General features: G+C 39.3%; 2 protein-coding genes across 2 annotated transcripts in view; one reads left to right on the top strand and one right to left on the bottom strand.

The window, feature by feature from the left end:
• Positions 1 to 3,537: 3,537 nt before the first annotated feature.
• LOC124277835 (putative L-cysteine desulfhydrase 1) lies at positions 3,538 to 25,196 on the bottom strand. Its single transcript, XM_046713547.1, has 13 exons — positions 25,136 to 25,196; positions 20,968 to 21,075; positions 19,529 to 19,636; positions 18,544 to 18,612; positions 17,002 to 17,101; positions 15,300 to 15,416; positions 14,648 to 14,742; positions 14,246 to 14,370; positions 13,520 to 13,743; positions 9,659 to 9,769; positions 6,963 to 7,019; positions 5,778 to 5,893; positions 3,538 to 4,975 (listed from the first exon to the last, which is right to left on the bottom strand). Exons 2-13 carry the CDS (start codon positions 21,052 to 21,054, stop codon positions 4,850 to 4,852), a joined length of 1,335 nt encoding a protein of 444 aa, XP_046569503.1. The 5' UTR covers positions 21,055 to 21,075; positions 25,136 to 25,196; the 3' UTR covers positions 3,538 to 4,849.
• Positions 25,197 to 25,385: 189 nt separating this feature from the next.
• The window catches only part of LOC124277812 (guanine nucleotide exchange protein smcr8a-like), a 55,931-nt gene continuing 53,895 nt past the window's right edge, over positions 25,386 to 27,421 (top strand). Inside the window, 2 exon segments of the mRNA XM_046713526.1 lie at positions 25,386 to 25,717; positions 26,794 to 27,006. Of these exon segments, the coding sequence (XP_046569482.1) occupies positions 26,800 to 27,006 (207 nt within the window). The 5' untranslated portion in view covers positions 25,386 to 25,717; positions 26,794 to 26,799.

Here is a 27,421-nt window from a genome sequence, read left to right as displayed (position 1 = left end):
TCCTACATGGCATTGTGTATTCATGGGGTAATAATGTCTACACTTTCAGCATAACATTCAAGTATGGAAAATGTGCATTATAAATGGACTATTATTACTATTTCAGTTAATTCAGGAAATGTCTTGAAAATATGCGTACTTCCTGCCAGTAACATTATTTTATACCGAATTTCAAATAATTCTAAATATTTCCATTACATATATCTGTTAAACGTCTATTAAGGATCTATCAAGTTATTTGTTTAATCTATATCACACGAGGAAGCAATAAATTTCAGTGCTATCCTACAATAGAAAACTGACCTGAAAACGTTAAATCATGCAACTGCCACTCACCTCAAATATTGACCTGACAACTGTCTACCTGTCCCATATATACACTGTGTTTGTCTACAAGAAACAACATGGTGAGAGTGGGCAGCACAGAGATCATTCTGGTGATCTTGAATAGTAACTAACGGGGACAAAAGTGAATTCATAAATGAATTTCGGTCTAAGAGATAACAACCTTTGATAATTGGCCATATATAGAGCGCTAAACTCCACGCCGCAAGGACATGCTCAGATGGATGGACATTATTACCCTTTTATAACCCAAGCTACCTGTGGGGTGCTAGAAGGTTAATACTCATATGACTTATACCACTGGGTACCCATTTTCTGCTGGGTGAACAGAGGCCAACTGAACAAACTCACTTGCCTAAGGTGTGACGACATAGGTGCTTTGTTGTGGGGCAGGTCAGAGGTCCTAGAAACCTGCAGGAGTCAAGCTGCCAAACACGGTCACCCATCCAAAGACTCTCCGTGACAAACGTTGCTTAACTAATTTGTGACCTGGGCTCTATGCACAAGACCACACACCACCACCACAAACTTGAGTGAGTGAGTTTAGTTTTACGCCACACTCAGCAATATTCCAGCTATATGGCGGTGGTCTGTAAATAATCGAGTCTGAACCAGACAATCCAGGGATCAACAGCATGAACATCGATCTATGCAGTTGGGATACGATGACATGTGTCAACCCAGTCAGCGAGCCTGACCACCCGTTCCCGTTAGTCGCCTCTTACGACAAGCATGGGTTACTGAAGATCAATTCTAACCCAGACCTTCACTGGTGACCACAAACTTGAGGTGATGATGTGAAATCAAGGCCCTTCAGACCCGACAATTTCTGACCAATCCTCAGCTTGTGGACCATGTTGATCCAGTCATCAGGTCGGGTTTTTTTTACAGGAGCAGTGGGGTAGCTTAGTGGGTAAAGCATCCCTTGTCACACCAAAAACCTGGGTTCGATTTCCCACATGGGTACAATGTGTGAAGCCCATTTCTGGTGTTCCCCACCGTGATATTGCTGGAATATTGCTACAAGCGGCGTAAAACTAAACTCACTCACTCACCTTGTTTTTGCACTATGACCTCACCAAGATTAACTATTTGTATAATGAATGTATTATTCAATCAGATAAGGACAAACTTCAAGGATGAACAACTTAATTATTCAGGTGATATGACGTTTCGAGAATCATTGTCAAGAACCTGAATCACCTGAATAAAGAAATTTTTCAACAATAAAATTTGTCTTATCTGACTCTCCAACCTCTAAAAATGCCACTCAAAGATGTTATTTTTCAATCAGTAAATCAGCTAACCATGTATATCTTTCCATCCTAATAAGCCCTACAAGCAGAGGACAGTAAAGTGAGACATTGACTGCGACCTTGAAGTTCAAATACCTCTGTAGGCATGCATCTCGCGTATGACCTGTCAGAGTTTATCACGCTTATCATCTCCACTTCTTTGGAGAAAGGGTGGATGTTATGTTATCGAGGACATTCCTCACAGCTATAATCTAGTCAGGTTGATAACAAATATTATACTCATAATTTCAATCAGTAAGCAAGCACTGGCAATCGTTTTCTTGCTGTACAGCTAAACCTGACCTATATTTACAGAGGTACTAGTGGTAGTGAGGGAGGGAGTATGGTGTTTCCTCCAGGATCCAAAAAGGGCTAGAGAGACAGAATTTCAAAAGGGGCACCCTATTCCAAAATGGGCATGCAAAGACAGATTTCCAAGTATTATGTTAAGTTATTCATGTATGTGATTCTTAAAGGCTCAAGGGTAAATATATTTCACTTAACTTCAACATGAAATAGAAACTAAAAACAACCAAATAATTATAGTATTAAATGAGTGAGTGAGTGAGTTTTACACCGCACTCAGCAATATTCCAGCTATATGGCGGTATAGTATTAAAAGAAAGGGGGGGAGGGGTCAAATAAAAAGGGCAAGGTGTTGCACCCTGCTAAAAATGCCTCGGGGAAACACTATTAATGTCTCTTTGAACAATATTTCAGTAATACCATGACTGATGTGGAAGAAAAGACGGAGATGTTTACCCTCAAGACAAATCTAGGATTGTTAATGTTTGGCTAGCCTAAGGGATACAACTTAGTAAAATGCACTATTTGAGTCAAAAAGTCTGTTCACGCCGAAATGACGAAGAGAAACTATATGCTAATCCTATTTACATTTTCCAAGTCTGTTTGAATGTAAAAGCTCATAATGTTATTTCTGGAATATTGCCGACTTTGTTCAAGTTCAAGTTCCCTTTAGAAAAGATAGACTATTATTCTCTTTGGAAAAGATACAATATTCTTCGAAAACCATATATTGTGAGTGAGTTTAGTTTTACGCCGCTTTCTACAGCAATATTCCAGCAATAACACGGCACAGGACACTTGAAATGTGCTTCAAACATTGTGCCTCTGTGGGAATCGAACCTGGGCCTTCAGCGTGAGGAGCGAACGCTTTAATCATAAGGCTACCCCACTGCCCCTGAATATAATATACAGACACGTTAAATTGTTGATTTAATAATTAACTCCAGGGCAGTACTCAGATAAGAATACATACTTGGAGTTTTATAATACAGTGGAAGCTGTCTAAACCGGCATGTGTCGGGACTGAAGAAATAATCCAGTTTAGACAGCGTGCCAGATTGTAGAGCTGACACAGTTACCTACGACTAGAACTGAACCAGGAGATAGATTTGTATCTGACTTTAAATGCCTGAATCATACCTTGGTCAAGAGGTTGTAACATGGACGTGGCGTTTCCGGGGGCGTGGCTTTGACCGTTATCCATAAACAACAAGATCTTTCGTCTGAAAAGCTCACTAAGTACAAGTATACCCATACTGAACTATGAATAAATTATCTTTGTTGGCAACCATGTAGTTTTTTCAACGGAGGATTAAGTGGTGACTCCTCGCCACGCGCCGGATTAGACAGCACTGATTAATGTATAAACACATATTCGGGCAGCTCATTTCATGGCGAGATCTGGAATTGACAGCTGCCGGATTGCAGAGCTTTTATATGATGATAAATGTACTAGCCACGGGTATGATTGAGATTTTATGCCGGTGTTGGCCGGATTGGACAGCTGCCAGTTTTGACAGCTTCCACTGTACCTTCAAAGATGAGTGCTTATAAAATACCTGAAGTCCTGAACAAGCTCACTGGCAAAGAATGTGTTTGATAAAATGATTTATTTTCATTTAGTATACATATGTTCATCTGAAATTAAAATAGTACCAGCCAATCATTCATCATAAGAAAAAGAATAAGAACTGTTGCCAAATCAACCAATCAAAATTATGCAAAATAGGACGTGAGCCAATCAAACGGAGATCTATGAAACAACAAGTAACAGAACATCAACAGAAGTCACTAACTACCATTGTCAATCAAGACAAAGAACATCAACTGGGGCTGGAGGCTAAACAGCATGGACCAATCAGCTTTCAGATATTTCTGAGACTTGCATGACAGCAGCCAATCAAGACAAAGAACATCAACTGGGGCTGGATGCTGAACAGCATGGACCAATCAGCTTTCAGATATTTCTGAGACTTGCATGACAGCAGCCAATCAAGACAAAGAACATCAACTGGGGCTGGAGGCTGAACAGCATGGACCAATCAGCTTTCAGATATTTCTGAGACTTGCATGACAGCAGCCAACAGTTTCTCATACTCCTCCAGATAGTTGGAAAAGATTGTATATCATTCTCTTTGGAAAAGATTGTATATTATCCTCTTTGGAAAAGACAGAATATTATTCTCTTTGGAAAAGACAGAATATTATTCTCTTTGGAAAAGATAGAATATTATTCTCTTTGGAAAAGAGAGAATAATATTCTCTATGGAAAAGATAGAATATTATTCTTTTTAGAAAAGACAGAATAATATTCTCTATGGAAAAGATAGAATATTATTCTTTTTAGAAAAGACAGAATATTATTCTCTTTGGAAAAGATAGAATATTATTCCCTTTGGAAAAGACAGAATATTATTTGAATATCGTCTACAATTTCTGCAGGCCATGTTTTATCTATAAACATGTTAAATTGTTTATTTTATAATTTAACTTTAGGGCAGTACTTAGATGAGAATAAATATTTGGAGTATTATAACACTTTCAAAGGTGAGCGTTTTTATATACATGAAAGACTTGAAAATGCTCACTGGCAAAGAATGTGCTCTCGTATAAAAGGATCTAGTTTCATTTTGTATGCATATGTATATCACCAAATCAACCAAACTATATTATGCAACATGGTATGTGAGCCAATCAAACGGAGATCTATGAAACAACAAGTAACAGGGCATCAACAGAAGTCACTAACTACCATTGTCAATCAAGACAAAGAACATCAACTGGGGCTAGAGGCTGAACAGCATGGACCAATCAGCTTTCAGATATTTCTGAGACTTGCATGACAGCAGCCAATCAAGACAAAGAACATCAACTGGGGCTAGAGGCTGAAAAGCATGGACCAATCAGCTTTCAGATATTTCTGAGACTTGCATGACAGCAGCCGCGAGTTTCTCATACTCCTGCTGATAGTTGTAGACGTGTGCAGATATCCTCACGTACAGACGGCCTTGGATTGCCTTGATTGGCACCTGAAAATCACACATTTAAAGGTTTGGAAAGGGATCAAGACACCATATGATATATGTTGTGTACTAGAATAGCCAATCTATGTTGAATGTAGTTAAAGACTCCAATTTTACCAGAATACTCAGTAAGTTGTAGTTAAGCATAGAGTGAGTGAGTGAATATTCCAGCTATATGGCGGCGATTAAAGCATAGATGTGATCTACAACCTATGTCTGAGATGTGTTCTGCAACCTATGTCTGAGATGTGTTCTACAACCTATGTCTGAGATGTGTTCTACAACCTATGTCTGAGATGTGTTCTACAACCTATGTCTGAGATGTGTTCTACAACCTATGTCTGAATTGTGTTCTACAAGCTATGTCTGAATTGTGTTCTCCAACCAACCCCAATGTTGTGTGTTCTACAACCTATATCTGAGATGTGTTGTACCACCTATGTCTGAGATGTGTTCTACAACCTATGTCTGAGATGTGTTCTACAACCTATGTCTGAGATGTGTTCTACAACCTATGTCTGAGATGTGTTCTACAACCTATGTCTGAGATGTGTTCTACAACCTATGTCTGAGATGTGTTCTAGAACCTATGTCTGAGATGTGTTTTACAAGCTATGTCTGAGATGTGTTCTCAATCTATGTCTGAGAACAAGCTATGTCTGAGATGTGTTCTACAACCTATGTCTGAGATGTGTTCTCACAACCTATGTCTCAGTTGTGTTCTACAAGCTATGTCTGAATTGTGTTCTCCAACCAACCCCAATGTTGTGTTCTACAACCGATGTCTGAAATCTGTTCTACAACCTACCTCTATGTGATGTTTATGGAAGAGTATGTTCTGCACACGCTCTGCATGACTGTATGTAAGACTGTCACAATTCTTGAAGATCTGCAGATCAGGTAACTGTATGAGGGCCATAGAACCTATGAGAGATAGCAAGACATGGAATCAGGCATATATAAGGGAAACAACCAGAAGAGGCTACAGTGGCTCACCATTTTTCAGTATTGCGGGTGTGGTTAAAAAACAGATTTTGTCCAAAACTATAGTCTGTTTGGCTGAAAATTGGACCGATGAATTGCAATCTAACTCGAAAACTAATAAACATATAATACTCAATGAAACGCTGATCATAATAAAAAATGTCGGACCAACTCTGTGAGGTTTTGGCAGAATTTATATCCTAAAAATAAAAAAATTGTTTAACAAACTATCATTAAAATTTTGACACAGTTCACTATTTCTTACTGGGGAGAAGTGCAGAGAAAGGGACAGCCAGGTGTGCGAGAAAGGATGGAGACGGCACAGCACAGGTTAATGAATCAATAACTTGGTGGGCACTTGTGCACGTGCTTCTCTAACACCTGGCTGTCCCTTTCTCTGCACTCCTCCCTCGTAACAAATAGTGAACTGTGTCAAAATTTTAATGATAGTTTGTTAAACAACTTTTTTAATTTTAGGACATAAATTCTGCAAACAAACCACAGAGTTGGTCTGATGTTTTGATTATGATCAGCGTTTCATTGAGTATTATATGTTTATTAGTTTTTGAGTTACATTGCAATTCATCGGTCCGCTTTTGAACCAAACGGACTATAACACAGTCAAATATTGGATAAGAAACCATAATAATTCTTTGAGATTATTGTCATATCCTGTATGTTTCTTATTTCTGTTTATTTTTCTTCATAAGTACTGATTGCAATATTTGGGTTATTTGTAATTTAAATAAAATATTTCATTATTTAGGTTAGACAAAGACCTTGGACAGATTTCTGTCAAATTCTAATCAACTACATGTATAGATGTCACTACGTGATCTTGTATGAGAAAATTCGAATACAAAGACACATTTCATATCAAGATGTTCTATGTGTTCTCCCAACCAAACTATCTGTAAAATAAAGGTCTTGTCAAATCGTTATAAAACCATTTAAATCTTTTAGTTGTGTAACCCTTTAAATCCCATTTAAAAAAATGTCGTAACCTCACCAAACATAGAGAGAGGAGCTGCAAGCCCTGTCCCCCAGGTTTCCGTCAGCAGGTTAGCTGCAACAATAGCAGATACTCAAAGATGTAGGGAGGAGTTGATGTACAACTGTCAATAAAGACCAGTTCCAACTGACAGAGAATTAAGCTGGAACAAAATCTCCTGTAAAGTGATGCTTGTGAGCATTTCCCTCAAGAAAATTGTACAATATTTTCACTACAGATACATATACTCTTTGATTTTTCAGCATGGCTATTTGCCAGTATGTAATGATCTTTGATTATCAAATGGATCATATCTCCATTCTGTCATGATCTTTGATTATTAAGTGTATCACATTGTATCAAGGTATCAATAATTGTGGAATCTTTGATTATCCAGAATATCGTATCTCCATAACATAATAGCATAAATGTACCTGCATCTGTGACAGTGTATCCACATCTGTGACAGTGTATCTATATCTGTGACAGTGTATCCACATCTGTGACAGTGTATCTATATCTGTGACAGTGTATCCACATCTGTGACAGTGTATCCACATCTGTGACAGTGTATCCACATCTGTGACAGTGTATCTATATCTGTGACAGTGTATCCTCGTCTGTGACAGTGTATCTATATCTGTGACAGTGTATCCACATCTGTGACAGTGTATCCACATCTGTGACAGTGTATCCATCTGTGACAGTGTATCCACATCTGTGACAGTGTATCCACATCTGTGACAGTGTATCCACATCTGTGACAGTGTATCTACATCTGTGACAGTGTATCTATATCTGTGACAGTGTATCCATATCTGTGACAGTGTATCTATATCTGTGACAGTGTATCTATATCTGTGACAGTGTATCTATATCTGTGACAGTGTATCCACATCTGTGACAGTGTATCTATATCTGTGACAGTGTATCACATCTATGACATCTGTGACAGTGTATCCATATCTGTGACAGTGTATCCACATCTGTGACAGTGTATCCACATCTGTGACAGTGTATCCACATCTGTGACAGTGTATCCACATCTGTGACAGTGTATCCACATCTGTGACAGTGTATCCATATCTGTGACAGTGTATCCACATCTGTGACAGTGTATCCACATCTGTGACAGTGTATCCATCTGTGACAGTGTATCCTCGTCTGTGACAGTGTATCTATATCTGTGACAGTGTATCCACATCTGTGACAGTGTATCCACATCTGTGACAATGTATCCACATCTGTGACAGTGTATCTATATCTGTGACAGTGTATCCACATCTGTGACAGTGTATCTATATCTGTGACAGTGTATCCATGTCTGTGACAGTGTATCCACGTCTGTGACAGTGTATCCACATCTGTGACAGTGTATCTATATCCACATCTGTGACAGTGTATCTATATCTGTGACAGTGTATCTATATCTGTGACAGTGTATCCACATCTGTGACAGTGTATCTATATCTGTGACAGTGTATCCACATCTGTGACAGTGTATCTATATCTGTGACAGTGTATCCACATCTGTGACAGTGTATCTATATCTGTGACAGTGTATCTATATCTGTGACAGTGTATCTGTGACAGTGTGTCCATATGTGACAGTGTATCCACATCTGTGACAGTGTATCTATATCTGTGACAGTGTATCCATATCTGTGACAGTGTATCCACATCTGTGACAGTGTATCCACGTCTGTGACAGTGTATCCACATCTGTGACAGTGTATCTATATCTGTGACAGTGTATCCATATGTGACAGTGTATCCACATCTGTGACAGTGTATCTATATCTGTGACAGTGTATCCATATGTGACAGTGTATCCACATCTGTGACAGTGTATCTATATCTGTGACAGTGTATCTATATCTGTGACAGTGTATCCATATGTGACAGTGTATCCACATGTGTGACAGTGTATCCACATCTGTGACAGTGTATCCACATGTGTGACAGTGTATCCACATCTGTGACAGTGTATCTATATCTGTGACAGTGTATCCACATCTGTGACAGTGTATCCACATCTGTGACAGTGTATCTATATCTGTGACAGTGTATCCACATCTGTGACAGTGTATCCACATCTGTGACAGTGTATCCACATCTGTGACAGTGTATCTATATCTGTGACAGTGTATCCACATCTGTGACAGTGTATCTACATCTGTGACAGTGTATCTATATCTGTGACAGTGTATCCACATATGTGACAGTGTATCCACATCTGTGACAGTGTATCCACATCTGTGACAGTGTATCCATGTCTGTGACAGTGTATCCATGTCTGTGACAGTGTATCCACATCTGTGACAGTGTATCCACATCTGTGACAGTGTATCCACATCTGTGACAGTGTATCCACATCTGTGACAGTGTATCCACATATGTGACAGTGTATCCACATCTGTGACAGTGTATCCACATCTGTGACAGTGTATCTATATCTGTGACAGTGTATCTATATCTGTGACAGTGTATCCACATCTGTGACAGTGTATCTATATCTGACAGTGTATCCACATCTGTGACAGTGTATCCACATCTGTGACAGTGTATCTATATCTGTGACAGTGTATCCACATCTGTGACAGTGTATCTATATCTGTGACAGTGTATCCACATCTGTGACAGTGTATCTATATCTGTGACAGTGTATCTATATCTGTGACAGTGTATCCACATCTGTGACAGTGTCCACCTACCTGCATGTGTGATCAGCTCATACATGTAGTTTTGTATTCTGTCCTCACCCACAGTCTCCCAGAAGTCCAGCAGGGTGTGTAGAGACAGGAACGGGCTGTAATCATGCAACCCTAAAAAAACAACACAACCTTCACAGTGATCTGATTAGCAAGTCAGCCTCTTGTACAATCCCTGACTGACGCGTACAGGTTTAACTTGCCATCTCAAATACACTATCCTTGATAAACTTGTCACATGAGTGAGTGAGTTGGGTTTTACATTGCTTTTAGCAATATTCCAGCAGTATCACAGTGGGGGACACATTTTACCCTTCGTCTTCTGCGAGGAATCCAACCCCGTCTTCGTGACGTGCAGACCAGGGGTGGAAATAACTTTAAAATTACTACTGTACTCCGGTACAGTGGCACATGTAAAATCACTTGCCCTGATCATTTTTTCAATATACCGGCCGGTTTCTTGTTGATTTTTTAAATAAACAACATTATTAACATTGGAAAGTCAACTGGACACCGGTACAGCGTAATATACAAATTTGCTTGCCCGACAGAAAAAACCACTGGACTCGGACGTCGGGCAAGGGGTTATTTCCTCCTCTGCAGACACTTTAATCATAAAGATACCCCACCGCCCAGTGACACCAGAAATTGGCTTCACTTATTGTACCCATCTTGGGAATCGAACCTGGGTCTTCGGCAAGAAGCAAAAACGCTTAACTACTGGGCTAAAACCGTCCCTGTGTTATATGAACTCGTACCGAATATTTAACTGAGAGTTAATGTACAATTAATTCTGTACACCCCAACTTATGACACATTTGTCTGCTTGTTCCTTTTATTAATTGCATGTAGAAGTTTGTCTGACGAACAAGGTACATAACTCTATCGATATGTAACTTCTTCATTACAATGCAACGTGCAACGTTTAGATACTAACACTGTTATCATGAAACAAGTCATAATATTGTAAATATCTACACTGAAATGCTGTATTGACCATTATAAAGAAGTTGTATGTCCACAGTATAATCTCCACTGTTTGTTGTTCAACTACCCGAGAAGATGCGGGTTGGGATTTGTCTTCAGCAACCCATGCTTGTTGTAAGAGGGACTAAAGGGATCAGGATAATTTGGATAAGATGACATGTATCAACCAAATCAGTGAGTCTGGTCATCCAAACCCGCAAATCTACGAGAACAACAAGCCTGGGCCCCGTTCCTCAAAGCGATCGTAGCGCTAAGACGATCGTAACTCCCATACTTTAACATAGACTTACGGCAGTCGTAGCGCTATGATCGCTTTGTGAAACGGGGCCCTGGGTTGCTGAACACCTGGATCTTAAGGGGCTCTGTTACATGTCACATGTTGGTTGGTTGGCTTGTTGGCCAACGCCGCACTCAGCAATATTTCAGCTCAGTGACAGCGGTCTGTAATAATCAAGCCTGGATCAGACAATGTAGTGATCAACAGCATGAGCATCGATCTACACAATTGGGATACTATGACATGTGTCAACCAAGTCGGTGAGCCTGACCACCCGATTCCATTAGTCGCCTCTTACAATAAGCATGGGTTACTGAAGACCAATTTTAACCCGGATCTTCACGGGTAAAGTCATTGTTAACCTTCTGTGACAACATCCCATCGTTCTGCGATGAGTTAAATCTAACCATCACGTTTGTACAACTGATTGACTGAGTTTGGTTTTACGCCGCTTTTAGCAATATTCCAGCAACATCACCGCGGGGGACACCAGAAATGGGCTTCACATATTGTGCCCATGTGGGGATTCGAACGCGGGTCTTCGGCGTGACGAGACAACGCTTTAACCATTAGGCTACCCCACAGCCCAACACATTTGTACAAGATCTGAGGGATGTACAAAATCTCCAACACCCTGAGTATATTATCTTCTCATTATATCTTTGAAAAGTAGTCATACTGCTGGGATCTAAGCATGACATGCAGCTATTTCTTCTCAGTTCTCCTCAACATCTTTTGTTACAGCTTGTGTTATAAATTATTATTGGCTGTGTGTGATAAAACATGTTCAATTCTAAATTGATGCTGAACTGAAATATGCAATCGTGACTGAAAGATTTCTTTACATACCATAAAGAATTTGAGGATATTAACGTATGAAACAGTAGATCTGCTTGTCCTCATACTGCAATGTTTCAATTTCACACTGTTACAGTCAGTTTCCAGCTGGGTGGGTGAGTTGTGTTTGAACCTGTTTTGATGAGTATTTCTAATATAGTATGGTGTGTCAGGTAAATGTTGAATGACAGTCAAATAGACGAAGATCCATTTATCACTTTTGTAAAACCCACAGGCATAGATGAGGTGGATAATGGTGAGTCAAAGAGCTTACAGCCAAAGGGAGATAACTCTAAATACTGGAAGTAACAGAGAAAGTAAACCACTGTAACAAGTTGGGGAATTATCATGTTGCTAAGTAAATGGTTTAAAGTAAGTAGAAGTCTGGATCTTGGATAAACAATTCCTGCTGTACGAACTCAATCTTTTGCTGACATGATTAATAGATGTAACTCTGCACAGACTTTGTCCATTTGGCCAACCATGTCCTACAACACCAAGCTGGAAATGAGAACATGGCAGATACTGCTTGAAGTGCAATAAAATCTTCCATGTTAGTGGACTATGCTAGAAGTGATGTTGGTTGGCAAGTTGGTTGGTGAGCTGGTTGTCAGGGGGTGTTATTCAGGTGAGCTGGTTGTCAGGGGGTGTTATTCAGCTTCACTTGGTTCAAGTAATACACCAGAAATGGACTTCACACAATATTGAATTGGGGGTACTGAAACCAGAGCCCGATTTCTCAAAACAAACTTACTTTTTATTCAAATTTTAAACTGACTTTGACAAGCTGAAACAGCTGAATTTTTAACTCAAACTGCTTTTCTAAAATCAAAAAACCCATAACAACTTAAGTAATCTATCTATCAAACTAAAATTGTCAGCTATGTTTGAAATTAATATCGACTTCAATTCATTTTGTGAGATGCATTTTCCTGCGTTTTCTTAAATTTGAGTAAAAACTCTAACTTAAGTCAAAACTCAGACTTAAGTGTGTTAGAAGAAATCAAGCCAGGTCTTTGATGTGCCAGCAGCATAAAAATATGGTTATATTACAATCCCTGACACTTCTGTTTGCTATATTTTGGGGTTCAAATCAACGTTCAGCAACATTCCAGGTGTATAACAGCAGTTTGTCAATAATCAATTCTGGACTAGACAATCCAGTGATTGACATCATGAGCATCTGTCCACACAATCAATGGCAGGCCATCAACCATGCAGCTTAGTAGGAAGTGTTTAGTTGCCTCTCATGACAAGCATAAGCTGCTGCAGACCTAAGCCGTCACCAGTAATCCTAATGCAGAGATGCCAACCCTGAACCTAAGGAAAACGGAGTCATGACTAGCTGAAAGCCAGGCCTGAGCACCAAAGATGCGAGTTGGGGGTGAGCGTGTGGTCGGCGCTGCCATTTTGTTTAACTTTCATATGGACTATGACATGCATTCGGAAAAACTTTGTGAAACTTCATCGTCAATAACACGCAATATACACAATCGACACCCAAAGGATCACATGTTAAGCTTCTGAATGCTTTCACCAGTGTTCACTCAAATAAATCACCACTGACTTACGAAATTGCATACCGTAAAAATAAATTCAGAATTTTTTCTAAAAATTTGGAGAGCAGATTTGGTATTTGAAAATCAGAGTTTCTCCGCCAAAATCGCAGTGGTTGGCATCTCTGCTAATGGGTACCATTGATACTGATGAGGATGAAGATGACATGGAACTAGGCGACACCCTCATTTTCGTCATGACCATACCTGCCCATATGAACTCAGAGTTGAACCCAGACCCAAATCCGTGTGAGATGACAAGGGGCCTGGTAGATTCCTGGTAGTTTCTGGCAACATAGAGGAAGGCTGCCCCCTTGGGACTACAGAACCACTTGTGGGCGTTGGAGACATAGAAGTCAGCCTGGAGGGACCGGAGACTGAGAGGGATGGAGCCCAGAGCATGAGCGCCATCTACCAGCACCGGAACATTTCTGTAACAGAACACACTCCAATGTGATAAACTCTAGATGAATCTGGTGTATATGTGAGTGAGTGAGTGAGTGTGGGTTTTGAGTGGAGTGAGTGAGTGAGTGTGGGTTTGTGAGTGAGTGAGGGTAGGTTTAAGAGTGAGTGAGTGAGGTGAGTTTGTTTCGTGGAGTGAGGCGGGTTTGTGGGTGAGTGAGTGGGTTTGTGGGTGAGTGAGTGAGTGAGGCGGGTTTGTGGATGAATGAGTGAGTGAGGGTGGGTTTGTGTGAGTGAGTGAGGAGTGAGAGAGAGAGGGTGGGTTTGTGAGTGAGTGCATATGGTTTTACGTCGCATTAGCAATATTCCAGCAATATCATGTCATCAAGTTGATGGAGGAACTGAACATGGCTTTTAGGTGTGACAAGCAAATGCTCTAACCACTAAACATCTAAACATAAAAAACATTGATTACAGGAAGACACTAATAAACCTTCCCGATGTAACTATCTGTAGACTCTATTCACCCACCTCTGGTGACAGATCTGTATGATGTCTGCCAGCGGGGTGATGTACGGTGTGTTACTTGGGATGTGGTCAAATATAGCCAACTTTGTCTTGCTCCCATCTAAGTTATCCTTTACCAAGTCAATCAGCTGAAATCAATATAACATAAGTAATCATTTCAAGGTATATTGATAAACGCGTATCTTAAAATATCTCCACTATTGAAAAGTCTTCAACAGTAAATATTACATGAAATATTGTATGAGTTTCAAGATCTGCTCTCTATATGAACACTACCACCATCTCCAACCTAAGAAAACTGAAATAAACTTCCCAAACAATCTAAAGGCACAGTTCACCAAGACCACTTGACCTATCTGTGAGCCAGGTTTGATCAAGAAATATCTCTATATATTGTAATGTTACCTGCTGGGGTCCAGTTAGAGGGAAAGTGACCTCGACCTCTGACACCACAGCTCCTGTGTCCACACATACTTGCCGCATCAGCTTTTTCACAGCTCCTAAAGAGATTGGAGATAAAGTATGCTGAGGTGCAGAAAAAAGGAACACATTCAAAAGGTATTGATTGATTGATTGATTGATTGATTGGTGGGTGGATGGATGGATGGATGGATGGATGGATGGATGGATAGATAGATAGAAATGTTGAAAGTATGTTGCCTTATTTTAACAGGGTTAGTGATTCTTTTTCTCCTTCTTTGTAAGTGGGTGTGTGGGTGTGCGAGTGAGTTGATCAGGATCACAGTCATTAATGATCAAGCACTATCAAACTGGCCTGTGAATAGTCAAGCCCAAACCAAATATACAAGTGACTGAAAACAGCAATATTCCAGCAATATCATGGCAGGGGACTCTAGAATGGGCTTAAAACACATTGTACCCATGTGGGGAATCGAACCTGGGTCTTTGGGATGATGTGTGAACACTTTGAACCACTCGGCTACCACTGAGACACAATCAATTACAGAGTCTGACTGCTTGATCATCGTTGACATTTATGACAAGTGTGAATTACTGAAAACCTAGAATTAGTAACAGGCATTGTACACTGCCTCACCGTAGGTGTTGGAGAACATAAAGATGACGTCGCCAGGTTTGAAGTCGAAGCTTCTGATCACACTGTTGATGCCGGTCGTAGCGTTCGTCATCAACACCATGTCTCTTGGGTCACAATCTAGGCAAAAGTCAGTTCCATGAGCAAAAGTTTCTGTATGAACGCTCCTTGTGAATAAGAAACATACATATATAGTATGACCAGAAATTATTAAGAATTTTAGGAATATGTTTAATAGGATTTCTAGTATAAACAACCGTGACCAGCTATCAAGTGCTTGGTTTCAGTCAAGAGAGACAACTCCGTTAATCCTTTTTCATTAGTTTGTGAAGAGTTATTCCCCTTTGTTTACTAGCTAGCAGATGACATTTTCAGTGATCCTCAGTATGGATTATTTAGAGAAGAGGAATTTGATTTTAGAGTATTATAACAAGGACATCAGATCAGCTAAAGTGATTTCAAGTAGAACAGGCATCCCTTTGTCCACTGTTTATCGTGTTTTGAAAAATATTGCAAATGGATATGGCATTGAGCACCAGGGAGGCGTAAGTAGGCCCAGAAAATTGACTGTCAGTGACAGGAGGCGGCTTGGTATTCTTGTTTCTAAAAACAAACAAAGGAGTTTAGAAAACTTAAGGCTGGATATGATTGAGAGAGGAACTGTGGCTGTCTTTTAATTACAATTAGAACTGAGCTGCATGCAATGGGTTGGCAGAAAAGTCGAGGAATTCCATCACCGATCATGAAACCTGAACAAAAGGAGCGAAGGTTGAACTGGTGCTTACAACATAGAAATTATAAACTGGGACGATGTGATTTTCTCAGATGAAAGTTCTGTGTGGCTGTTTCCTAATACACTGAAATTCTGGACCAAACAAACTGAAAAACCTTTGTATCAGCGCCCAAAGTACAGTCCGAAATTTAACGTGTGGGGTGGAATATCTGAGTTAGGGGCAACGCCCCTCTGTGTATTTGAAGGGAATATGAACAGTGAGCGGTACACAGATATTCTCGAGGGACATTTACTTCCATCTGCTCACGTGTTCTATGGAAATCTTTCGTTTTCCAGCAGGACAACGACCCAAAACATCGTTCAAAGCATTCACAGGCCTGGTTTCGGACCCAAAATAGGACATTATTAGATTGGCCAAGCTATAGCCCTGACCTAAATCCAATAGAAAATGTTTGGGGACTTATGAAGGAAAGTGTCAATAAGAAAAATCTGACAAATATTGCTGAAATGAAAGAAGAGGTGGTCCAATATTGGGACAGCATGGACCACGACTTTCTAACTTCTTTGATCAGTAGTGTGCCCCGGCGCATTGAAGCCTACATTGCTGCCCATAGTGACTTGACAAAATACTAACTGTTCACCTGTCTTTGAATCTGGAGTTATGTTCTGCTAATATTCACATTTAATACGTGAGTAATGAGTGCAAAAATAAAAAAATACAATCTTTAAATTCTTAATAATATCTGGTTGTACTGTACTTAAATCACCAATGTGAAACAATTCATTCAAACAAATGTCTTGTTTTCTTTTCTGCACTTCTAGGCTCCAGATTTGGAAATCGTGACAGAAATGATTGTTAGATTGTCATTCTAGTAGTTGGTAAGTCAATAATGAAGCATACGACTTTATGGATGACAACTTCTTGAAGGAGATGGAGAGCCAGTGAAATGGGTTAACACGTTTAATACTGACCAACAAACTTGGCTAGCCTTCTTGTGACGTACACAAGGTGAGGTAGCAGCTCTCTGTCGTAGAAGCTCAGTGGCTGGGACTCTGCATAGTTTTGCCAGTCCTGGAGGGAAAAAACACACATCTCAGACAGCCGATACTCTACAGACAACCACAATGTTTTCTGAAGTACTAGTAGACCCTACATACTAAACTTCTGAACTTGGCTAGAAAATAACACACAGATCAGACAGCCGACACTCTACAGACAACCATGATGTGTTCTGAGGTGAGGTGAGGTGAGGTGAGGTGAGGTGAGGTGAGGTGAAATTGGGTTTAACGTCGTTCTTGAGCATATTTCGCTCATATGACGACATGCATGTGTGTGTATGTGTATGTGCGGCTGCTTGTACTAGCCCAGACTGAAGCTGGTTTTATAGTGCTAGCCCACTGAGATACCATGCCGCAGTGAAGCATGAATACCCCACTCAGACACATTATACTGACTCCAAGCCGACCAGTCCTTGATGTACCCATTAATGCCGAGCGCCAGGCAGGGACCAACAAGTACCATATTTTAACGCCTTTTGGTATGACGCGGTCGGGGATCGAACCCGCGACCTTCTGCTCTCCGGGCGGACGCTCTAACCACACCACGGAGGCGGTCGATGTGTTCTGAAGTACTAGTAGACCCTACATACAAAACTTCTGAACATAACATATCAATGTAACCATAGGGATAGTCTTACAAATGACCTGACAGTAACAAAAACTCAGGTAACTGAAAAACATGTACTCATTATATACTACTCATAAGAAACTTAGATCACCATGACAGATAAACCACACTAAAATACTACCGTACTCAAAAGTAGTTATTGAGGATAAGGTGTTCGTTCTATTTTTTTGTGTAGTCTTTTTGATGAAGATGCTGCACTGCTTATCAGCGCAGGATTGGGATGAGATTGGGACAAATTTAGGCCATGTGTTAGTTGAGGTCTTCCAACATTTAGACATGACTCAAACACTTTCTCATAGCCTAAGTAAACAAATTGCAATGGTTAAAACAATGCTAATGTCTAAAAAAATGCTGCAAAACGTATGCACTGTCATGTATTTTCACACACCTCCCAGGCTTGTTTGTCGTTCTAAATGCTGCACTCAGAAATATTCCATCCACATGACAGCAGACAATCAAGTGATGATTATTATGAGTATAGGTCCACACTGTCGGGATAGGATGGCGTGCAGTCTACACTGCCAGACCACCTAATCTTTACAGTTCACTAAGGCCATGAAGATCCGGATTAGAATTGATCTCCAGTAATCCATGCATTTTGTAAGAGGTGACTGACAGTATTGGATGGTCAGGCTCGGTGACTGGGTTGACACATGTCATTGGTTCTCAAATGCGCAGATCAATGCTCATGCTGTTGATCACTGGATTGTCTGGTCATGACTCGATTATTTACAGAACACCGCCATATAGCTGAAATATTGCTGAGTGCTGTGTAAAACTTAACTAAACTCACTCACTCACAGTTCACCAAAAAAAGATCTGTTTACCTGGGTGGCACCTAAGGCCTCTTTCAACACACATCCAAAAGCACCATGATTCAGGAATGTGCAGGTTTCCTAAAAGAAATATTCATTCATAAGATAAGTTACAAACAATCTAAGAACAAGTCTCAACAACATGTTCCATTGTAGAATGATTGATATATAAGGAATGAACGACAAACAAACAGACTGTCCGATACACATTGCTAGAAAACCTAATTCCATGTAAGATTATATATGTCTTATCGTTCTTTGATGAAGACAATAATTTGGACATGTCCTGAAACATTCCATGCAATTTGTTCTACAGAATTGTCTCCCTTAGGCTCACCAGGATCCGATGATCATGAGAATGAATTTGCTCTGATAATGATGCTTGGTTTGTCACAACCATGCCCCATATTCCTTGGTTTCTCCAAAGAGGGAAAAATCCAAAATCTGGAATTTCATAGGGATTTTCTTCCACATTAATCTAACATGTTTTGAAATAACTTAATTATTGTTCAATAAACTTCAAACCCAACTCTTTCATTCCTAATTCTCTCCATCAAGGATACCAATAAAATCTATCTAAATCTGAGTTCCAAATTAAAACACGAAGTATCTGCTCTACAGAGAGACTACATCAAACTGCTAACTATGATGGATACACTTCTTAATTCACAGCTTCCTATGAGCAAAGGTACACATATTTGGAGGTACATGATTCAGGAAAATATGTATTCTTTAATACATATTTTATTTATGGCCATACATGTTTTATGAGAGAAGTGGTGGATCCTACATTAAAGGTGCTGAGAGGTGCACATCATGCTATGCAGATTTACACAGTTCACACTAGTTTTAATGATTTTTCCCCTGCAAACACAAAAAATTGAAGTCAGTTTTTAGCATAAAAATATGAATTACCTCAAGGAGGAAAATTGAAGGTGCACATCATGCTTTTAGCATCACACTAAAATGCAAAAACAAAAAATTGAAGTCAGTTTACCTCAAGGAGGAAGTGCTTCTCTCTGGTGTCCTTGCCAAACTTTAACTCATCCCACTGGAAGAACAGTTCTGGATAACTGACTTGCAGATGTGGTGGTTGATACTGTTCCTGTGATCAAACAACATACACTAGTGAGTGAGTATGATTTTACGCCTCTTTTAGCAATATTCCAGCAACGTCACAGCAGGGGACACCAGAAATGGGCTTCACACATTGTACCCATGTGGGGAATCGAACCCGGGTCTTCGGCATGACGAGCGAAGGCTTTAACCACTAGGCTACCACACTGTGCCAACATACACTAAAAAAGACCTACAATATACATTTTTAAGATACACTATGTACAATATCATGCACGAAATATGCTGTGCAGCATATACAATATGCAAGATCACTGAATACAAGATATGCTGTACAAGATATACAGTTACTGCATCGATCTATGCAGTGAGGTGAGGTGAGGTGAAATTGGGTTTAACGTCGTGCTTGAGAATATTTCACTCATATGACGACGTGCATGCATGTGTATGTGTATGTGCATGAGCGGCTGCTTGTACTAGCCCAGACTGAAGCTGGTTTTATAGTGCTAGTCCACTGAGATACCATGCCGCAGTGAAGCATGAATACCCCACTCAGACACATTATACTGACTCCGAGCCGACCAGTCCTTGTTGTACTCATTAATGTCGAGCACCAGGCTGGGACCAACAAGTACCATATTTTAACGTCTTTTGGTATGACGCGATCGGGGATCGAACCCACGACCTTCCGCTCTCCGGGCGGACACTCTAACCACTACACCACGGAGACGGTCTCTATGCAGTTGGGACCTGATAACATGTATATGCAAGCACCCAGTACCTTTCAAGTGATCAACAACTGGTTTTACAAAAATAAATATAAAATTGCAAAACAATGGGTTTTTTAAGTGGTCTCTAAGTAAAAAAGAAAGTAGGGTAAAAAGGTAAAATTCCAAACCCAGAGGCTACAGAACTCATAACAGTTATCAAATAATCTATTCTGTAACACTTATATTACACGTCTCAAAGATTGGCTGGCTGTTTTATATATCAACACGCACTGTTAATCTGTCAAGTAATCTGTCAAGTATAACAGTCCATGATTTAAGTTTATTCCACACTTATGAAATGTGTGGGCGGTGTATTTGAAAACCAAGACTTTACAGGGTTGGAAATAACTTTAAAATTGCTAGTGTACTCCGGTACAGTGGCACATGTAAAATCACTTGCCCTGATAATTTTTCCCGCTCTACCGGACGATTTTCTTGGTGATTTTTTAAACAAACAACATAATTAACATTGGATTGTCAACTGGACACCAGTACAGCGTGATATACAAACGTGCTTGCCCGACAGAAAAAAACACTGGACTCGGACGTCGGGCAATGGGTTATTTCCATCCCTGCTTTACATTCTCACCTCAGGAACGTTGATCAGCTCCTGGACATTGGAAGCATGGAAGGAACCAAAGTCTCGCTTATTTATCTGCTCCATCGGTTCCAACATGATGTCGGTGATGAAAAGTCCCTGAAAATGAGAATTTCAACATATGCATCAGCTGATAAAGGGTTAATCAGTGGTCTCTTGTCAGCAAGAACCATGTATACCATGGCTGTCTATCTGCAGTCATGTTTGGAGCGTACATGTCAATGTATGCGTGAATTAGTTTGTTGTTTAACCTTGTAGTTTGCATGATTTCAGTCTTATTAAAGATGCCTGTATATAACAGCAGTCATGTACACTAAGTTTCGTCCATTTCAAACCACAAATACTCAAATTATTGAGTAGACAAATCTTGAGAAGATTTATATGGAGTGACCTTGACCTTGAAAGTCAATCAAATGTATCAGACAAATTCCTAATGGTGTAAGCCATTCTATATCTAGTATGAAGTTTTACACATCAAATAAATGATGGTTAGGAAAATCAGTTTGATAAATCACAGGTATCCTTCGATAGGCAACTGTTGGATGACAGCCTGATCAATACATATGTCCCCCCATGTTTCACAAGAAAACTCAAACTCAATTGGGTATTTTGCCATTTTCCATTAATTGTAAAAATATAATAAAGTTTAAATGTTGGTTTACGTGTTTGTTCTTTATATTTGATCTGTAATATGAGAAATGATAAGAAAGACACAGTTGCCAAGTTTATGTGTTCAAATAGAACCTTTCCATATACCGCAGTTATTTTTCTATCCACCGGTACGCAAGCTAAGATTTGACATTTTGTGTGTACGCATGTAAGATCAAATTTAATGTGTATTTACAAAAATTCAAGTCTAATTGTACGCAACAGACATAATAGGAATTGAGTTTTCACATAAATATTTGCATAATTTACGCAGATAAGCAGCTTACCTATTTCTATACCTTACAGAAGAAAGTGCTATACAATACATCATGTACAGTACACTAAAATAAGTTTAACACAAATGTCACTGAGTACCTTAAGTTCAGTGAAGACTGACTGCCTGACTGAGTTTGGTTTTGCGACGCTTTTAGCAATATTCCAGCAACTTTCACGGCGGGGAACACCAGAAATGGGCTTCACACATTGTACCCATGTGGGGATTCGAACCCAGGTCTTCGGCGTGACGAGCCAACGCTTTAACCACTAGGCTACCCCACCGCCCCAGTTCAGTGAAGAAAATAATAATGTTGTTCTGTATTTTCTAGCATCAAAATCATCAAAAGGCACCAGTTCACCATTAGAGTGATCTGTATAGCATGTCTTGTAAAACAAAATTCAACAGTTTTGAACTTCTGCTCCAGAAAAGAGCACTAATGTTACTTTGATCAAAATCAATCTTGTTGTCATGAAAACACACACAAAAAATATACATATAAATCCCAAATCATCATGTGCCACTGAGCACCTCTACAGTGGATATTAGGCGCTTTATCAATAAATTATTAATATATTTTAAAAGGTACCAGTATACGACTTGACTGATCTGAATAGTAAGTTTTAACCAGAAATACTGAATGGTTAGGAGTTCTGTTTTAGAAATGGAGAATAGACACACAGATGGACAGACAAGCTGATTACTATTTCCCCCACTTTAAATGACAGCAATAAAGAGTGGGGGAAGGGGGAACAAGGCCACGTAACCACAGCTAGATAGAAAAAAAGTAAAAAATTAATTTATTGATATTTGACAAAATCAGATTTGGGATCCCAGTTAATTATTGATGTGGCACTGACTTGTAAAAGGGAACCATGTAATAAATTCATAACAACTGCTTTTGCAAGATGAAAGGGCACCTTGTTTCTATTTAAATATGTTTTTTAAGAAGGTGAAAGCAAGAAATAAAAACCACAGGTTCACATTCAAAAGAAATAATCATGAAATGTTAATGGCCTTAAAACATGTTGCAGGAAGTGCAATTGAACTTTTTGTGAAAACATCACATTATTTGAAATTTAATGTTTTTTGTACCTTCACTCAATTTATCTCAATCTGAAACCGGAATTGTATTCAAGATATATGACTGGTTATCCAGTGATTGATATAATGAGCATCGGTCAACACAATTTGGACATGATGACATCCATCAACCTAGTCGGCGAGTCTGACTACCTGATCACATTAGTTGCCACTGACAACAGTGAGTGAGTGAATGAGTTTAGTTTTATGCCGCACTCAGCAATATTCCAGCTATATGTTTGGCGGTCTGTAAATAATCGAGTCTGGACCAGACAATCCAGTGATCAACAGCATGAGCATCGATCTGCGCTATTGGGAACCGATGACAAGTGTCAACCAAGCCAGCGAGCCTGACCACCCGATCCCGTTAGTCGCATCTTCACGACAAGCATGGGTTACTGAAGGCTCATTCTAACCCAGACCTTCACGGGTCGCTACTGACGACAAGCATGAGATGCTGAAGACCAATTTTAACCCAGATATTCACCTGTCTGTAGAGGTAAATGTAGAATAAATATCACAAATGAACTTAGCATTAAATACTACTCCATGAATTATTTATGTTTCTTATAAGGAGCCATTTTGTACAAAGGCCTAAGGTGGGGTTATAGCTAAAACGGCACCAAAGCAGAATGGCACCAAATTTGTTTGGCGAAAATGGATACTGATTTCTGGACTAAAACGGCACCATATATAAAACAAAGTATGACGTTGACTTTTACTTTTTATTTCATTTTCTTATGACATTAGCAAGATTATAACAACATATATTTATTTTTTAGTTCCCCACTGTGATATTGCTGGAATATTGTTAAAAGCAGCATAAAACCATATACTCACTCACTCATTTCATTAAAATCACAGCAAAATTATAACAGCAAGACTATAACAGCACCGCAAGACTCTACACAAACTCAGTCCATCCTTGAACAAACTCCACAGCTAGAAGACCTCATCCTGTCTTGCCGATGAAGAATGAGCCTGGTCTGTAGGGGTAGGACTGACTGACTGATATATGCCTTTTAGCAATACGCAACCCCTCTTGAATGAGCCTGGTCTGTAGGGGTAGGAGGCATTGCAACTTGCCAATCACTGTCGGCAGAGTAGACGTATTTAAATATTCTGCAATCGGATTATCTAATGACAAACTAGTTTTCCCCATAAGATTTTAGTTGGTTCCCTTTTCGCCATAAGATTTGTAGCTGTTTTCGCCAAGTCGAGGTTCGGTTATGTCCATTTGGTTCCATTTTAGCCTGAACCCCTAATGCAGCAACTTTTGTAACAGAAACTATTTTTTCAGCAAAATTTCTTGTTGCTTGATTATTTTATCTGTGCTTGGGAGTATTTTTCGCGTTATTTCAATCATTTTCTCGATGATTTGAGTACTTTCTCGGTACTCAAATTAATGTATAGTTGCTTAATTCTAGTTTTCTCGATACTTCAAGTTTCTTTCAAAACTTGAGATTACAATTAAATATTTAATTCTCTTTCCCTTGATTATTTTCTTGTTGCTTCAAGTGTTTTCTTTTTCCCTTGATTCCTTTTTTGTTGCTTCGAGTATTTCCTTGTTATTTCAAATATTTTCTTGAAATTTCGAGTACTTACTTGATGCTTTGTTTAATGTTATCGTTACTTAAAAAATCCTTGAAATATTGATTAATGTTCTCATCATTTCATTAATTTCTCAACATTTTCTCTTTAATTAAAGTTTCTTTAAAAACTGGAAATTTTGGGAAAAAAACTTGAAGCAACGACAAAATGTATAGTTTGACTAACCAATTAGTAAATACTTAAAATTTCAAGTTTTGAAAGAAACTTATAAATAGCAAAGGAAAATAGTCCAAAGAAAGAAAATACTCCTAAGCACCGTCAAAATAATTGAAACAACGAGAAATTTCCGCGGAAATAATATTTCATGCTACAAAATGGCATCATTAGGCTTTCAAATCTTGCGCTCGCAGCCTGCAGCAGCAGGTGAAATCGTGACGTTTCACTGAGGGACGTTTTCGCCAAGTTTGGCAAATTATACTAAACCTGATTGTTTCACAAACTTTTCTCCCAAGTGAATCATATTCTTTGTTGACCTGACTGCACCATAACAAATAACCTGTCAAGTCCAGTAAGAGCTACACACACGAAATGAATTGAACTAACCAGCTGACGGTCAACAACAATGTCACGGCGTGGGAAGGAACATGTGTTTACAGTGCGTGCTATGTTTTTGTTTACAAATGTTTTCGTAAAGAGAAAATATGTTTCTTCGGTACATTTGGTGGGATAAATATTCTTTACATTTGAAAAGTCGATTTTTGTTTAATTAGCAATAATAATGCCCGAATGACTCACGAAATTTGGTAATACGAAACTTACTAATAATATGTCGTGCAAAGCTAATCCCGGAAGTTGTATATATCAGCTGGGAGGCGGTGCAACTATTGTTGACAAGTGCACTGCTAACTTACACTCAGAATATTAAAATGGCTTGAAACAGATCAACGGCGAATTCTCAGTCGAATATGTATGCATTGAAATGAAAAACTGTCAAGTTTACGCATGAGTCGATTCGTCTTTCACTCAAAATGTTCAGCAATGCGCGACGCACCAAGTTTTGTTACATATAGTCTGCAGATGTATTGAAAGTAACATCTGGTCTGGTTTTAGGTGGTGACAGTTTAATTACGAGTAGGAAATTAGCTGACTCAAGTTTGCAACGCTGGACTGACTATATAATTAAAGGTACTGTGTGTCACATAGTGCTCGACTTTTACTGTGATTCTGTGATCTGGATAGATCAGAAGAGATTAATTGTAGCTTACAGATAATGCTGTTTGCACAGTCACCCATCCAACAACCTTTGACCCAAGCTTTCCAGAATACGATACAGAAGATAATAAGGGACATATTTCTGGAGATTTATGCTCCAGTGTGGGTGACATTGTATCTGTTCCATATCCAGATCACTGACTGCGACATTTAAGTCCTGGGTCGTCTCTGTGTTACATTCATGTGAAGTTTATAGATGCCCATGATTAGCCTGTCTCTAACACATGGTTTCAGAATATTGCATGTTTAGAGCCTGTATCATAATAACTAGACAGGATGCCAAAACAGAATCTTGGACAGCTTGTAAGAGTTGAACATAATTGATTATGTATAAATGTTTTTCTCTTCATGTTCATGATAATATGCTCTCTCTTTTTTATCAATATCTTGTCTTGCTGTGGAAAAGGAAATTAGTACAGACTTATGCAAGCTTGAGAGAAGTCATTCAAAATCCAGTTTATTTGCCTGTCAGCATAAAGTATATGGTGTATTTAAAAGATAGATATACATTGGCACTACCCGGATACCTGCAGTCAGTTTGTCTAAGGTCAAAGTGGGGTGGTGGGGTAGCCTAATGGTTAAAGCGTTGGCTCGTCACGCCGAAGGCCCGGGTTCGAATCCCCACATGGGTACAATGTGTGAACCCCATTTCTGGTGTTCCCCGCCGTGATGTTGCTGGAATATTGCTAAAAGCGGCGTAAAACCAAACTCAGTCAGTTTGTCTAAGGTCAAAGGTATGCTTATAGATAACAGAATTTCAGCTGTTTGGAGATGTGTTGTTGTGATGATGTTGTTACTATTATGACAAATAAACCTCTGAAGTAAATTATCAGCCGTTAAACATGTTTAATGACGGCCCAAAATTACTCAGAAATATTGTCAGATTCAGATTGGACAAAACAGACTGGACCAAGGTCAGAGAGCAAAGCCAGTGTTTAATGTTCATGTTAAATGAAAAGCTTAGTCACAATGAATTTAATTTGTTTCAGAAAATCATGATTGGAGCTGAGTATGCACAATTCACCTCGTACATTCCAAGCGAGAACCCGGCTCCGGACCCTAACAAGAGCTTCCTGCCATCGTATCTTTTACCTTCATTTCATGTCCCTCAACCATGGACAAGCAAGACAAACAGAGCAGGCTTTCAGGAAGATTTCATCATCGTGGCTGAGTTTTCAGAAATAGAGGGCCCCAAACCAGTGGTACAGTAAAGTCTGTTTATAACAAACACGCTTTTAATAAACATGATAAACAGACGGATATAAATAACTGGGGTTTTTTTGGCCTTGATAATTGCTGTATATTCTACATATTTAAAATTCATATAAATGAACTTTGATTATAACGAACTAACATTAGTGGACCTTTGAGTTTGTTATAAGCATAGTTTTTGTTTTTTCACATCTTTTTTTATTCACTTCACTTGGATACACTTTGTATGAAGCAAAGCATAGTTATAAGCATAGTTTACAATATTTTCTGGCAAACAAAGATAAGTTGAGCACCGACCGACAATTGACCCGTATTAGCATGTTTGAGTGCCACCCACTGGCGCTTGCCATTGTTAGCGAAGGGGCCCCATGTTGTCCACGATCAAGTGTAGTGCGACTTGCTACA

The sequence above is a fragment of the Haliotis rubra genome, unplaced genomic scaffold (assembly GCF_003918875.1).
Source record: "Haliotis rubra isolate DU_JTF1 unplaced genomic scaffold, ASM391887v1 Scf228, whole genome shotgun sequence".
Classification (NCBI taxonomy): Eukaryota; Metazoa; Mollusca; class Gastropoda; order Lepetellida; family Haliotidae; genus Haliotis; species Haliotis rubra.
The sequence above is the reverse complement of the archived record's forward strand: the minus strand, read 5'-3'. Positions and strand labels throughout refer to the sequence as shown.

Bases quoted from the DNA above. Each gene is read 5' to 3' on its own strand.
- LOC124277835 (XM_046713547.1), bottom strand. From the start codon at position 21,054: ATGTTGGAACCGATGGAGCAGATAAATAAGCGAGACTTTGGTTCCTTC. The intron at 18,613-19,528 runs GTAAACTGACTT...TATTTCTTTTAG, and splicing joins AGAAGCACTTCCTCCTTGAG to GAAACCTGCACATTCCTGAA. The intron at 9,770-13,519 runs GTATGGTCATGA...TTGTTTTTTTAG, and splicing joins CTCTGAGTTCATATGGGCAG to GGTTGCATGATTACAGCCCG.